The sequence below is a fragment of the Chlorocebus sabaeus genome, chromosome 25, assembly GCF_047675955.1.
Source record: "Chlorocebus sabaeus isolate Y175 chromosome 25, mChlSab1.0.hap1, whole genome shotgun sequence".
NCBI lineage: Eukaryota > Metazoa > Chordata > Mammalia > Primates > Cercopithecidae > Chlorocebus > Chlorocebus sabaeus.
In genome coordinates, this window is record NC_132928.1 from 24,102,391 (window position 1) to 24,114,403 (window position 12,013).

The 12,013-nt window shown below is 45.5% G+C and overlaps 1 protein-coding gene across 4 annotated transcripts in view; it reads left to right on the top strand.

The window, feature by feature from the left end:
• LEMD1 (LEM domain containing 1) overlaps positions 1-4,279 on the top strand; it is a 72,772-nt gene extending 68,493 nt beyond the window's left edge. For all 4 annotated transcript variants that reach the window (XM_073011560.1, XM_007988736.3, XM_007988735.3 and 1 more), the window contains one exon: positions 1,105-4,279. In XM_073011560.1, the coding sequence (XP_072867661.1) occupies positions 1,105-1,303 (199 nt within the window). In that variant the 3' untranslated portion in view covers positions 1,304-4,279. The remainder of the gene's footprint in view (positions 1-1,104) is intronic.
• The last annotated feature ends 7,734 nt before the right edge of the window (positions 4,280-12,013 follow it).

Here is a 12,013-nt window from a genome sequence, read left to right on the forward strand (position 1 = left end):
AACAATGAAGAAATGCTTTGTGGGATTAGAGAGACTTCACATCCCCCAATACGCTGTTAATATCACTTGTTGAAATTAGAGACTGGGCACAGTGGCTCAAGCCATAATCCCAGCACTTTGGGAGGCTGAGGTAGGAGGATCCCTTGAGCCCAGGAGTTCGAGACCAGCCTGGGCAACATGGTGAGACCACATCTCTACAAAAAAAAATTATTTTTTAATTTTTTTGGAAGCAGGGTCTCATTCTGTTACCCAGGCTGGAGTGCAGTGGCACAGTCATAGCTCATTGCAGCCTCAAACTCCTGGGCTCGACTGATTCCTCCATCTCAGCCTCCATGCCCAGCTAATTTTTTTTTTTTTCAGATGGAGTTTCACTCTTGTTGTCCAGGCTGGAGTGCAGTGGCACAGTCTCAGCTCACCGCAACATCCGCCTCCTGGGTTCCAGCGATTCTCCTGCCTCAGCCTCCTGAGTAGCTGGGATTATAGCCATGCGCCACCACACCTGGCTAATTTTTGTGTTTTTAGTAGAGTCGGGGTTTCACCATGTTGGCCAAGCTGGTCTCAAACTCCTGACCTCGGGATTCACCCGCCTTGGCCTCCCAAAATTCTGGGATTACAGGCGTGAGGCACCACGTCCGGCTTGTTCTCAGCTAACTTTTATATTTTTTGTAGAGACAGGATTTCAAACTCCGGGGCTCAAGCAGTCTGCCTGCCTTGGCCTCCCAAAATGCTGGAATTACAGGCGTGAACCACTGCACCTGGCCTACAATTTTTTTTTTTTTAATTAGCTGGGTGTGGTGGCATGTACCTGTGGTCAAAGCTACTCAAGAGGCTGAGGTGGGAGGATGTCTTGAGCCCAGGAGGTTCCGAGGCTGCAGTGAGCTGTGATTGTACCACTGCACTCCAGCCTGACAACAGAATAAGACCCTGTCTCAATAAAAAAAGAAAAAAAAAAAATAAAGAAGAAACTAGCATAGGTTTTTAGTGAGGAGAGGCTATCTCTAAATCCCCACCATGACTGCACCCTTGGGCTTCAAGACATACTTTAAGGGGGTGCTCAGGTACACCAGAGCTGTCCAATCCTAAGAGCCGCTGATGTTTTCACAGGTGGGCTGCAAAAGCACCAAGCATTAGAATCACATATGGGACTATCACCAAAAAGAGAGGCTACTGCGCGGAAGACCAGACTATTGAGAGCTGGAAAGAAGAAGGTTTCCCAGTGGGCTTGAAGCTTGCTGTGCTTGGTATTTTCATCATCGTGGTGTTTGTCTACATAACTGTGGAAAATAAGTCGCTGTTTGGTTAAGTAATTTAGGAGCAAAGCAATACTCCAAGCGAGGCCTCCTGCTTCAGGAAAGAACCAAAAAAGTACCCTGAAGGGCAAGCCTAGCCCGCAGCCCTCCCTTGCAGGGAGCCTTCCCTTGCACTGTGCTGGTCTCACAGATTGGTATCTGGGCTCAGCCAGGTGGAAGGAACCAATGGGAGAACGAGGCACCTGTATTAAGAGCGTGATGGTTAGGAAATTGCCCAAGTCATGTCAGCTCTCATTAAAGGTGCTTTCATATTTGAGCAGGTGTCAAACAAGGAAACTGTCTGACATTTTTCTTTCTAACTCTGGTGACAAGCCATAGGTCGCATTTTATTCACTCTTCCAATTGTATAGCCAACTCTGGGAAACAGCTAATTTACAGCAGAGAAATGTGTCTAGTTTAGCAAACACAAAGAAATGTCCAACACCATGGAAACAATTTAGAAGAGGATAGCATTTTTGCCTTTGAAACTTAGCAAGGTTCTAAAAAATTACCATCTGACAAAGAAATGTAATAACTATGGCCTCAGGGACCAGGCAGAGCTGTGTAGGCACCCGGCTCCTCTCTTTATCGGCCCTGTGACCTTGGGTGAGTTAGTTGTCCTCCCTGATTTTCAGTTTCAACTTTCAAGGGTAGAATAGGCCTCTTAGGGTGATTAAGAATTTGAGGAAATAATGTGCGTAATGTACTTAGTGTGGTCCACACCTGACTTGTAGTAAGTACTCAATAAATGCTTAAGCAATGTTACACTTTGGCACAATATTGGAGGAGCTAATTCTAGGTACAAAAAAGCACCAGAGGCTGGGCATGGTAGCTCAAGCCTGTAATCCCAGCACTTTGGGAGGCCAAGGTGGGTGGATCACTTGAGGTCGAGAGTTCGAGACCGGCCTGGCCAACATGGTAAAACCCTGCCTCTACTAAAAATACAAAAAATTAGCTGGGCATGGTGGCACACGCCTGTAGTCCCAGCTACTCGGAGGCTGAGGCAGGAGACTCACTTGAACCCAGGAGGCAGAGGTTGCAGTGAGCAGAGATCGTGCCACTGCACTCCAGCCTGGGCAACAGCCTAGGCTCGTGATCCACCCGCCTCAGCCTCCCAAAGTTCTGGGATTACAGCATGAGCCACCATGCCCAGCCTGAAAATGCTTATTTAAAAAAAAATTTTTTTTAATAGCTTTATTGTGGAATTGCTTGAGTCTAGGAGTTCAAGGATGCAGTGAGCTGTGATCACACTACTTAACTCCAGCCTGGGCCCTGTCTCTTAAAACATATGTATATATAGAGAGATAAATAATTTATATACCATACACTTCACCTACTGAGAATTACAATTCAATTATTTTTAGTATATTCATAGAGTTATGCAATCATTCCCACAATAAATTTTAGAATATTTTCATCATTCCAAAAAGAAATCCTTAAGGTGCTTATTTTAACGGTAAACAAAAAAGGACACAAATTTGTTGTACCATATTATCACAACCGCACAACAGTGGAAGAAAATATGTCAAAATGTTAAGAGTACTTTGGTGACTGGGGTGCTAATTTTTCCCCCATTTCTACTTTTTAAATATTTTTAAAGATTTCTGTAAGCAGTGTATATCAGTTTGCTAATGAGAGAATATAAACATTAATTTTTTTAAATTGCATTCTGTCTGGATGTGGTGGCACATGCTTGTAATCCCAGCACTTTGGGAGGCTGAGGTGGGAGGATCACTTGAGGCCAGGGGTTTGAGACCAGCCTGGACAATATAGCAAGACCCTGCCTGTAAAACAAAAAAAGAAGAAATTTTTGGAAAACTGCATACTGTATTACAGTTTGAATGCAAAGATCATAAAACTCTAGTAAGGCTGGCTTAAACAGGGATCTATTTTTATCTCATAAAAAGAAGTCTAGGGCCAGGTGCTGTGGCTCACACCTGTAATTCCAGCACTTGGGGAGGCCTAGGTGGGCGGATCACCTGAGGTCAGAAGTTCGAGACCAGCTTGACCAACATGGAGAAACTGTGTCTCTACTAAAAATACAAAATTAGCCAGGTATAGTGGCGCATGCCTGTAATCCCAGCTACTCAGGAGGCTGAGGCAGGAGAATCGCTTGAACCTGAGAGGCGGAGTTTGCAGTGAGCCGAGATCAGGCCATTGCGCTCCAACCTGGGCAACAAGAGTGAAACTCGGTCTCAGAAAAAACAAAAAAGTCTAGAGTTTAAGATGTTCAGTATTGTTTAAAATGACCAAAAATGTAATATAATGCTGATTCAAACAAACCAAGTGCAGAAAAAATTATGATCAAGGAGATGTGAAACTGACCCGATTTTTGGTGGTATTCAGAGAGGTTTGTTTTGACCCAGCTGCAGCAGCTGTCTGACTCCCAGGGGAAAAAGCGAAAGGCTAAGAGAATCCCAGACACTGGCCTGGCACCTTGGAACTGCTGAAATTCCATGAAGAATCCAGATAATGGCCATCACATTATCATTTAAGGCAGGACACAAGGACTAACCACGTCTCTTCTCCAGCTCTACGTATTTCATCCTGAGCAGCAAGGGAGGCTGAGAAAGTGGCATTGGAGCCTTAGCAGCCTCTGTGTCAGACAGACAAGGGAGAAGAGGATTGGTCATAGGAGTAAGCGGAGCCAACCTACAGCGGTGGTCACATGCACTTAAAAAGGAAAACTTATGTTGTTTTGTTTGTTTGTTTTGAAGCAGGGTCTCATTCTATTACCCAGACTGGAGTGTGGTGGATCACTGCAACCTCCACCTCCCCGGCTTATGAACCTCCCACCTCAGCCTCCAGAGTAGCCAGGACTACAGGCCCGTGCCACCACACCTGGCTAATTTTTTTTTGTATTTTTTTTTTGTTTGTTTGTTTTTTTTTTGAGATGGAGTCTGGCTCTGTCGCCCAGGCTGGAGTGCAGTGTCCGGATCTCAGCTCACTGCAAGCTCCGCCTCCCGGGCTTACGCCATTCTCCTGCCTCAGCCTCCGGAGTAGCTGGGACTACAGGCGCCCGCCACCTCGCCCGGCTAGTTTTTTGTACTTTTTAGTAGAGACGGGGTTTCACCGTGTTAGCCAGGATGGTCTCGATCTCCTGACCTCGTGATCCGCCTGTCTCGGCCTCCCAAAGTGCTGGGATTACAGGCTTGAGCCACCGTGCCCGGCTGTATTTTTTATAGAGATGGGGTTTCACCATGTTGCCCAGGCTGGTTCAGAACTCCTGGGCTCATGTGATCCTCCCAAAGTGCTGGGTTTACAGGTGTGAGCCACCGCGCTCCACCGAAACTTCTGTTCTTAATAAAACCAAACGTTAGAAAAAATAAAACTCCTAGAAAGTTGGCCGGGCGCGGTGGCTCAAGCCTGTAATCCCAGCACTTTGGGAGGCCGAGTCGGGGGGATCACAAGGTCAGGAGATTGAGACCATCCTGGCTAACCCGGTGAAACCCTGTCTCTACTAAAAAATACAAAAAACTAGCCGGGCGAGGTGGCGGGCGCCTGTAGTCCCAGCTACTCGGGAGGCTGAGGCATGAGAATAGTGTAAAACCGGGAGGCAGAGCTTGCAGTGAGCTGAGATCCGGACACTGCACTCCAGCCTGGGCGACAGAGCGAGACTCTGCCCCAAAAAAAAAAAAAAAAAAAGAAAGTTTCCTCCATTATTTTCAACTTTTCCTAGTTCTTTTATGTTAGGATTCTGGAATCAGTTTAAAGAGACTGCACTTTAAACTTTTGTGTCTGACCATTCAAGGTGTGAGTCCCCAACCAGCAGTATCAGCATCTCAGGCTCCGTCCCAACTACTGAGCCAGAATCTGCATTACAACAGGATCCCAGGTGATTCCTACCCAAATTAAAGTTTGGGAAGCATTGTGGTGGCACATCCCTATCAGATGCTGTGATATAGTGATATAATAAAAAATTTATATTTTGTCTCTGCCCTGGTTCCTGGCACACAGTTCCTAAAACCTTGGAATCTCCTGGGTGGTAAGAGTGTCTTTTGTATGCTATTTGAGATGACTGGTGACTGGGGGCCACTAGATAGCTTCAGAATGGGGACAGGTCACCAGAAAGACCAAAGCAGGATTCTAGAGTTAGAACTTTCAGTCCCATCCCCCCAGCCTCCAGGAAAGGGAGATGAACTGAAGGTTAAGTTGGTCATGAATGGCCAATGATTTGATCACTCATGCCTCCATAATGAAGCCTCCATAAAAACCCAAAAGGACTGGGTTCAGAAGCAGGTTCTGGGTAGCTGAACCTATGGAGATGCCTGGGGGGTGGAGTGCTGGAGAGAGCACAGAGCTCCGCGCCCCTTCCCGTATGCTTCACCCTGTGTGTCTCTTCCATCTGACTGCTCATCTGTACCCTTTATTATTAAACCAATACATGTAAGGAAAGTGTTTCCCTTAGTTTTGTGAACCACCCTAGCAAATTAATCTAACCCAAGGAGAGAGTCCTAGGAACCTTGATTTATAGCCGGTTGGTCAGAAGCACAGGTCACAATGTAGGGTTCATAACTGGCATTGGAAGTAGAGGGCAGTCTTCTGAGACTGAGCCCTGAACCTGTGGGATCTGATGCTGTGCCTAGGCAGACAGCGTTGGAATTGAATTGAATTAAATTATAAGGCATCCAGTTGGTGTCTGATGGATAATTTGGTGTCAGAATTGCTTGGTATGTGGGGAAAAAACCCATACATCTGGTGTCAGAAGTGTTGTGGTGGGTGGGAGTAGGAAAAAACACTTTGGTTGACCGGGCATGGTAGCTCACACCTATAATCCCAACACTTTGGGAGGCTGAGGTGGGCAGATCGCTTGAGCTCAGGAGTTTGAGACCAGCCTAAGCAACATGGCAAAACCCTGTCTCTATAAAAACTACAAAAATTAGCCATGTGTGGTGGTGCATGCCTGTAGCCTCGGCTACTTGGCTGACTGAGGTGGGAGGATCGTTGAACCCTGGAGGTTGAGGATATAGTGAGCCATGGTTTCAATACTACACTCCAGCCTGGGTGACAAAGTGAGACCCTGTCTCAAAAAAACCAAACAACAACAACAACAAAAACCCAAAACAAACAAATAAACAACAACAACAACAACAAAACCTTTGTTTTTTTCCTGTCTCTAATAGATCCATATATAGGAGGAGTCTCTAAAACTCAGGTCAGAGGACCAATGAGTTAAGTCTATCAGGAACCTAAGTGCAATGGGGGACACGTTCCCTCTTGGAGAAAAACTTGTCTTAAAAGAAGAGACTCAAGGCATACAAGTTTGGTCCCAGGCAATGTGTCACCATCCGTTCAACAATCGATTAGCACCTCTTGTTCCCTTGCAATAAAATGACAAATAAAACCAGTCAGTCGTGGTGACTCACATCTGTAATCCCAGCACTTTGGTAGGCAGAGGTGGGAGAATCACTTGAGGCCGGGAGTTGAAGACCAACCTAAGCAACATGGCAAAACTCTGTCTCTAAGAAAAGAAGGAAGGAAGGAAGGAAGGAAGGAAGGAAGGAAGGAAGGAAGGAAGGAAGGAAGGAAGGAAGGAAGGAAGGAAGGAGGGAGGGAAGGAAGGAAAGAGAGAGAGAGAGAGGAAGGAAGGAAGGAGAAAAAGAGAAAGAGAAAGAAAGAAAGAAAGAAAGAAAGAAAGAAAGAAAGAAAGAAAGAAAGAAAGAAAGAAAGAAAGAAAGAAAGAGAGAGAGAGAGAGAGAAAGGAAGGAAGGAAGGAAGGAAGGAAGGAAGGAAGGAAGGAAGGAAGGAAGGAAGGAAGGAAGATTAGCTACTCAGGAGGCTGAGCCCAGAGGATCACTTGGGCCCAGGAGTGAGCTATTATTGTGCCACTGCACTCCCCCTGGGTGACAGAGCAAGACCCTGTCTCTAAAAAAATTTTTTTTAAATCAGTATAAGATATAGTTCCTGCTCTCAAGGAACACACAGTCTGACAGGAGAGATGAAAAGTCAACAGACATTATGGTGTTAAGTGATATCCTTTTGATGGTGGCATAGGGTACCCTGGAAGCACAAAAGAGCAACCTTCTCTGATATTGGGAGTAGACAGGGGTAGCTTCCTAGAAAAAAATGGTATCACAGCTGAAGCCAGAAGGATGGGTAGGACTCAGTCCAAATAAGGGAAAAGTGGGCAAGGCTAAAGGAAAAGTCTGCCAGGCGAGGGAGCAGTATTTACAAAGACTAGCATGCGAGAGACAGCGTGGCAGGTTTAGGGAGACACAAGAGAGTGAAGAGGGTGGGGAGACATGCAGCTGGAAAAGAAGATGGGATTCAGATCATGGAGGTTCTTGGGACCATAGGAAGGAAAATATGGTCTTTGTTAAAGTTTGAACTTTAATGGAAGTCAATGCACAAGAAAAGGAACTCTTCTAAAGACTAACAGTGTCTGCCTCCCTGATTGTCTTCCATGTCAGTTGCCACAGCCTCCTGCCTGAGAGCTGGAGAGGCAGGCTTCTAAGGAGGGGCCAAACCAAGGAGCTGTGTGCTGAATTCCTTGAGGGACTTGGGACAGAGGAGAGGCAGGTCAGTTTGCAGTGTATTTGCAGCAATAGATGTGGGCAGCCCAACGTGGGTGCCTTTGACACAGGCAGTGAATGGGGCAATGCTACTGGAGCAAAAGCAGCAGAGAAGGAACGAGGAGCTGCTGGCCGGTGGCTGAGATAGCTTTGTGGGACTCCCAGGGATAACAGAATTGTGGCTGCAATTGCCCAGTGAAAATAGGGCAGGGGAATTGGGGGTGAAGAGGAACAGTTAAAACCTCTCTGCTTAGAAAACTCTAAGAATGCACTTGCCCTGTTTTGTGAGTATTTGTGATGTGACCCAAGTGTTTCCTGATACTCTTTTTTTTTTTTTTTTTGAGACAGAGTCACTGTCACTCAGGCTGGAGTGCGGTGGCACGATCTCAGCTCACTGCAACCTCCGCTTCCCGGGTTCAAGTGATTCTCCTGCCTCAGCCTCCCAAGTATTACAGGCACGCACCACCACACCCAGCTGATTTTTGTATTTTTAGTAGATATGTGGTTTCACCATGTTGCTCTGGCTGGTCTTGAACTCCTCACCTCAGGTGATCCACCTGCCACGGCCTCCCAAAGTGCTGGGATTACAGGTGTGAGCCACTGCACCCAGCCCATGATCTTCTTTTTAAGGCTCACCTTTCCCTGGAAATCTGGGGAAAACAGGTCCAGGGAATGGGGCTGACTGACGTCCCAGGATCACTGCCATCAAGCTGACCTCCGCAGAGAGCTGATGCAGGCCAGGCCAATTCTCCCATTGCTGCCCTGTCCCTACATTCTCCACAATACAGTGACATAGGCTGTGTTACATGTAACAGGCTTTTCTGACATTTTAGATGGAAGTGAAAATGTATATGACATTGAAATGTGGGGAGGGAAGAACCTTAACACCGAATGCTAAATGAATCATTCCTAGAATCCTAGGAAAACAAAAAGTGCTAACCCCATCAAAAGTGCATTGAAGCGGCTAGCTTTGCTTCCTGCTTCAGGATTCATCCTTTTCCAAGGGCCTCACCTTTAACCCTTCAGAGTGATTCTCCACCCTGAGACCCCTGTACAGGGCACAGTCATATCTCCCTCCCAGTGGCTTACAATGATTCAGATGTAGTTCTGGTCTCAGACGCAATCCTGCCTGAATCTATATAAAGAAAGAGAAAAATCTCCCTCACTCCAAAACAGCATAATATGCCAAGATTTCTCCTGCTTCCAACGTGTGGAGTGTATTTGTTTGTTTTCAAATCTTATGCTTCGTTCTGTTTCTGCAATTTCTAGAGCACACCTGGGGACCTGATACATAAAAAACTGGCCTTACCTCAGTGCCTTCTCCAACAGCAGAGTCATTGACCCACCCCCATCCCACCTTCAGCTATACAAGGACCCATGACCTTGAGATTTTCTTGACCCTGGGCCAAATCAAATTCTAAGGCAGGCCTCTCTCTCCCACTAGTCTCAGCAATAGGAAGAGAATCAGTCTAGAGATTATTTCTTCTTGTCAAGAGCAAACTCCCAGCCAGCGAGGTGTTTTATTTTTTCAATTTCAATGACTCGTCTGCCTCCCCTACAAATCTTGGAGCTCCCTGGGTCGAGGACTGTATCTTAATCATCTCTGGATCTCCTCTCGAAGTGATGTCTGTGCTACCTCCAGAAAGAGCCCATTTCCATTTTGAGCAGTTTCCAACTCAAATAGACATTTGAAACCACAAAACCAATACCCCAGATTTTGCCTCCTGTTTATCCCTGTGACAAGAAGTCCCTAAAATGAGCAAACTGCTGTTGAAAGGCATTCCCAATCAACCTCATTATGTAGTGTTTAGCCTTCTAACACACTATCATTCCCAGGGCATCGAAGTGCCCATTCCTATAAATGTCGCTATTTACAGCAGGGTCAGTCCTGCCACCCAGCAAAGGTGTTCTCCATCCCATGGCCAAACAGTGAAGTGGTGCCCTGGCTGGAGAAACAGGATTGAGCTAATTGCATGTCACACAGACACACTGGATTTCACCAGCTTGTGTTCTACAGATGGGGCAACGAGGCCAATTCTATCGCATGCATGCTGTTTAAATCTCTACCCAGTCAGTATTCAGGCTGGCAGATGGAAGAAATTCTTAAAGGCTCTACTTCTGTTCTTCGACATTCAAAGAAATACTGTGCTACCACCTCTTAAAAATAATTGGTTAAGTACCAAGTTATTTTCATTCCCACAGTCATAAATAAAGAAGTGCTAGACCACAATGTTTATATCTATAGTAGCTGATAATCTTACATGCAAGAAAAATGATTGTTGATGTTTAGGAGGTTGCTTTTCTTGCTTTTTTTCCTCCCTTCCTTTCCTCCCCTACCCCTACCTCCCAGCCAAGAAAAGTCTTGTTGATTAGAGTAACGAGAAGGGACTGATTTGGAAGTAAAATTAAACTTGACTCTTTCCTGAAGCAAGAACGTAATCTCAAGACTAAAATAAGAAAGTGCCTAACTAACTTGGCATTTTATTCTGAGGAAGATTCCCGATAGAAACTTGGATGGAAGAAAATGAAAGGGAAGCCAATTAGCCTGTGTTAAGCAATGCTAACTTTTAACAAGCTTGCTCAAGAAGAAATGAACCTGTTAAGAGGGTCATCCAGGGCTTCCTTGCCGCCTCGGTGCACAGCCAAATCATGCTTCCTTCTTGTTCATTTTGACAAAGCAGGGGAGTGAGAAGCAAGAAAAAAAAAATATGCGGAGGTGTTGCAGCAACTTGCTAATCAGCACTGCTACAGGATCGCCAGCATTTACAGGACCGCATTCACTGAGAAATGATGGCTCCTATGAATGCTCTCGTGTGTGGGCGTCACCTAAACACAACCCTGCCTAATGAATCAATCTCTGGAGAGCCAGAGGGGGCTATTCTAGGTACTGCAGATGTGGATGAGGATGGCTCTCCTCATTTCCTGGCAACAGGAGAGTGGTGTGACAACTCCAATTCCTAGAGAGCCATTGGCAAAGTCCTTTTTGGGTTCAAGGGTTAGCTAAAGATATGTGGAGGGGAAATTATGAGTTTATCTTTTTTGTTAATTTATTGTTACTGGACTTTTAAAAATTTGGCTCTTAGAAGGAGAATGGGTTATTAGTGTTCATTACTGTTCTGATTAGGAGGAAGCTCTTTTTTCCTTCCCAGATTAATGTCGGGTAACCCTTCAAATTGGCAAACAGAGGAGGGCAACTCTACAACGTGTATGAACAAGGATGGCTTTGCTGCTGTGAAGAACACATTGCCCTCACTTGCATTACTAGAAAAGAAAGGTGAGATCTGGTCTAAGAAGGGCTGAGGCAGAATTTTAAAAATAAATATTCATTCACTCCAAGAAAAGTAACAGGCAAAGCAAGGGTTAAAAAGAAAAGAAGCAAATTTTCCTCTGCTTAGCAGCTCACTTCAAGGACAGTTATAAGATAACGCTGTGCTGTCCGAAAAGCCAAGGCCAAAGGAATGGGCTCCAGACACCCACTCCTCCCTCCAGAGCAAGGTTGAAAGGAAAAAAAAAAAAAAGAGAGAAAGACAAATTCCTTTCCTGTTACTCCTTTCCCTGGCTTCTTAAGCATAACTGTTTTACAAATGTCTGTACTTAGCCAGTTCTTGTTTTAATTTGGACTCAGCTACAAGGCCACCAGCTATGCAAGGCCACAAGTTATGCCCTATATGATTAACTGCCTTTATTTTGCTTTTGTAAGCCCGCTTATAAAAACCCTGCTCTGTCTTTGTTCAATGCTCAGCTTTTTGGATGTGAATCCACTGAGCCGGTGCATACCTTAAAATAAATATCCTCCTGTTCTGCCATATCAATCTCTCCGTTCCTCAGTTTACCTCAACAGGGCAACGTTGGGGAGAGTGTCCTGAGCAGGAGATCCAGGATCCAATCCTACCTCTGCCCTGGCAGGCTCCCTTGGGGCCTCAGCTTCTTCATCTGTAAAATGAGCACCAGAATGATCTGAGCCAGAAACTATGCAACGGGGAAACTTAAAGACATTATGCTAAGTGACATAAGCCAGTCAGAAAAGGACAGATATTATATGATTCCATTTACATGAGTTATCTAGTAACTCATGAGTTACCTAGTCGGATTCACAGAGATAGAAAGCAGAATGGTGTTGCCAGGGGCTGGAGACTGTGGGGAATGGGGAGTTACTGTTTAATGGGTACAGAATATCCATTTTGGAGAATGAAAAAGGTTCTGAGATGGACG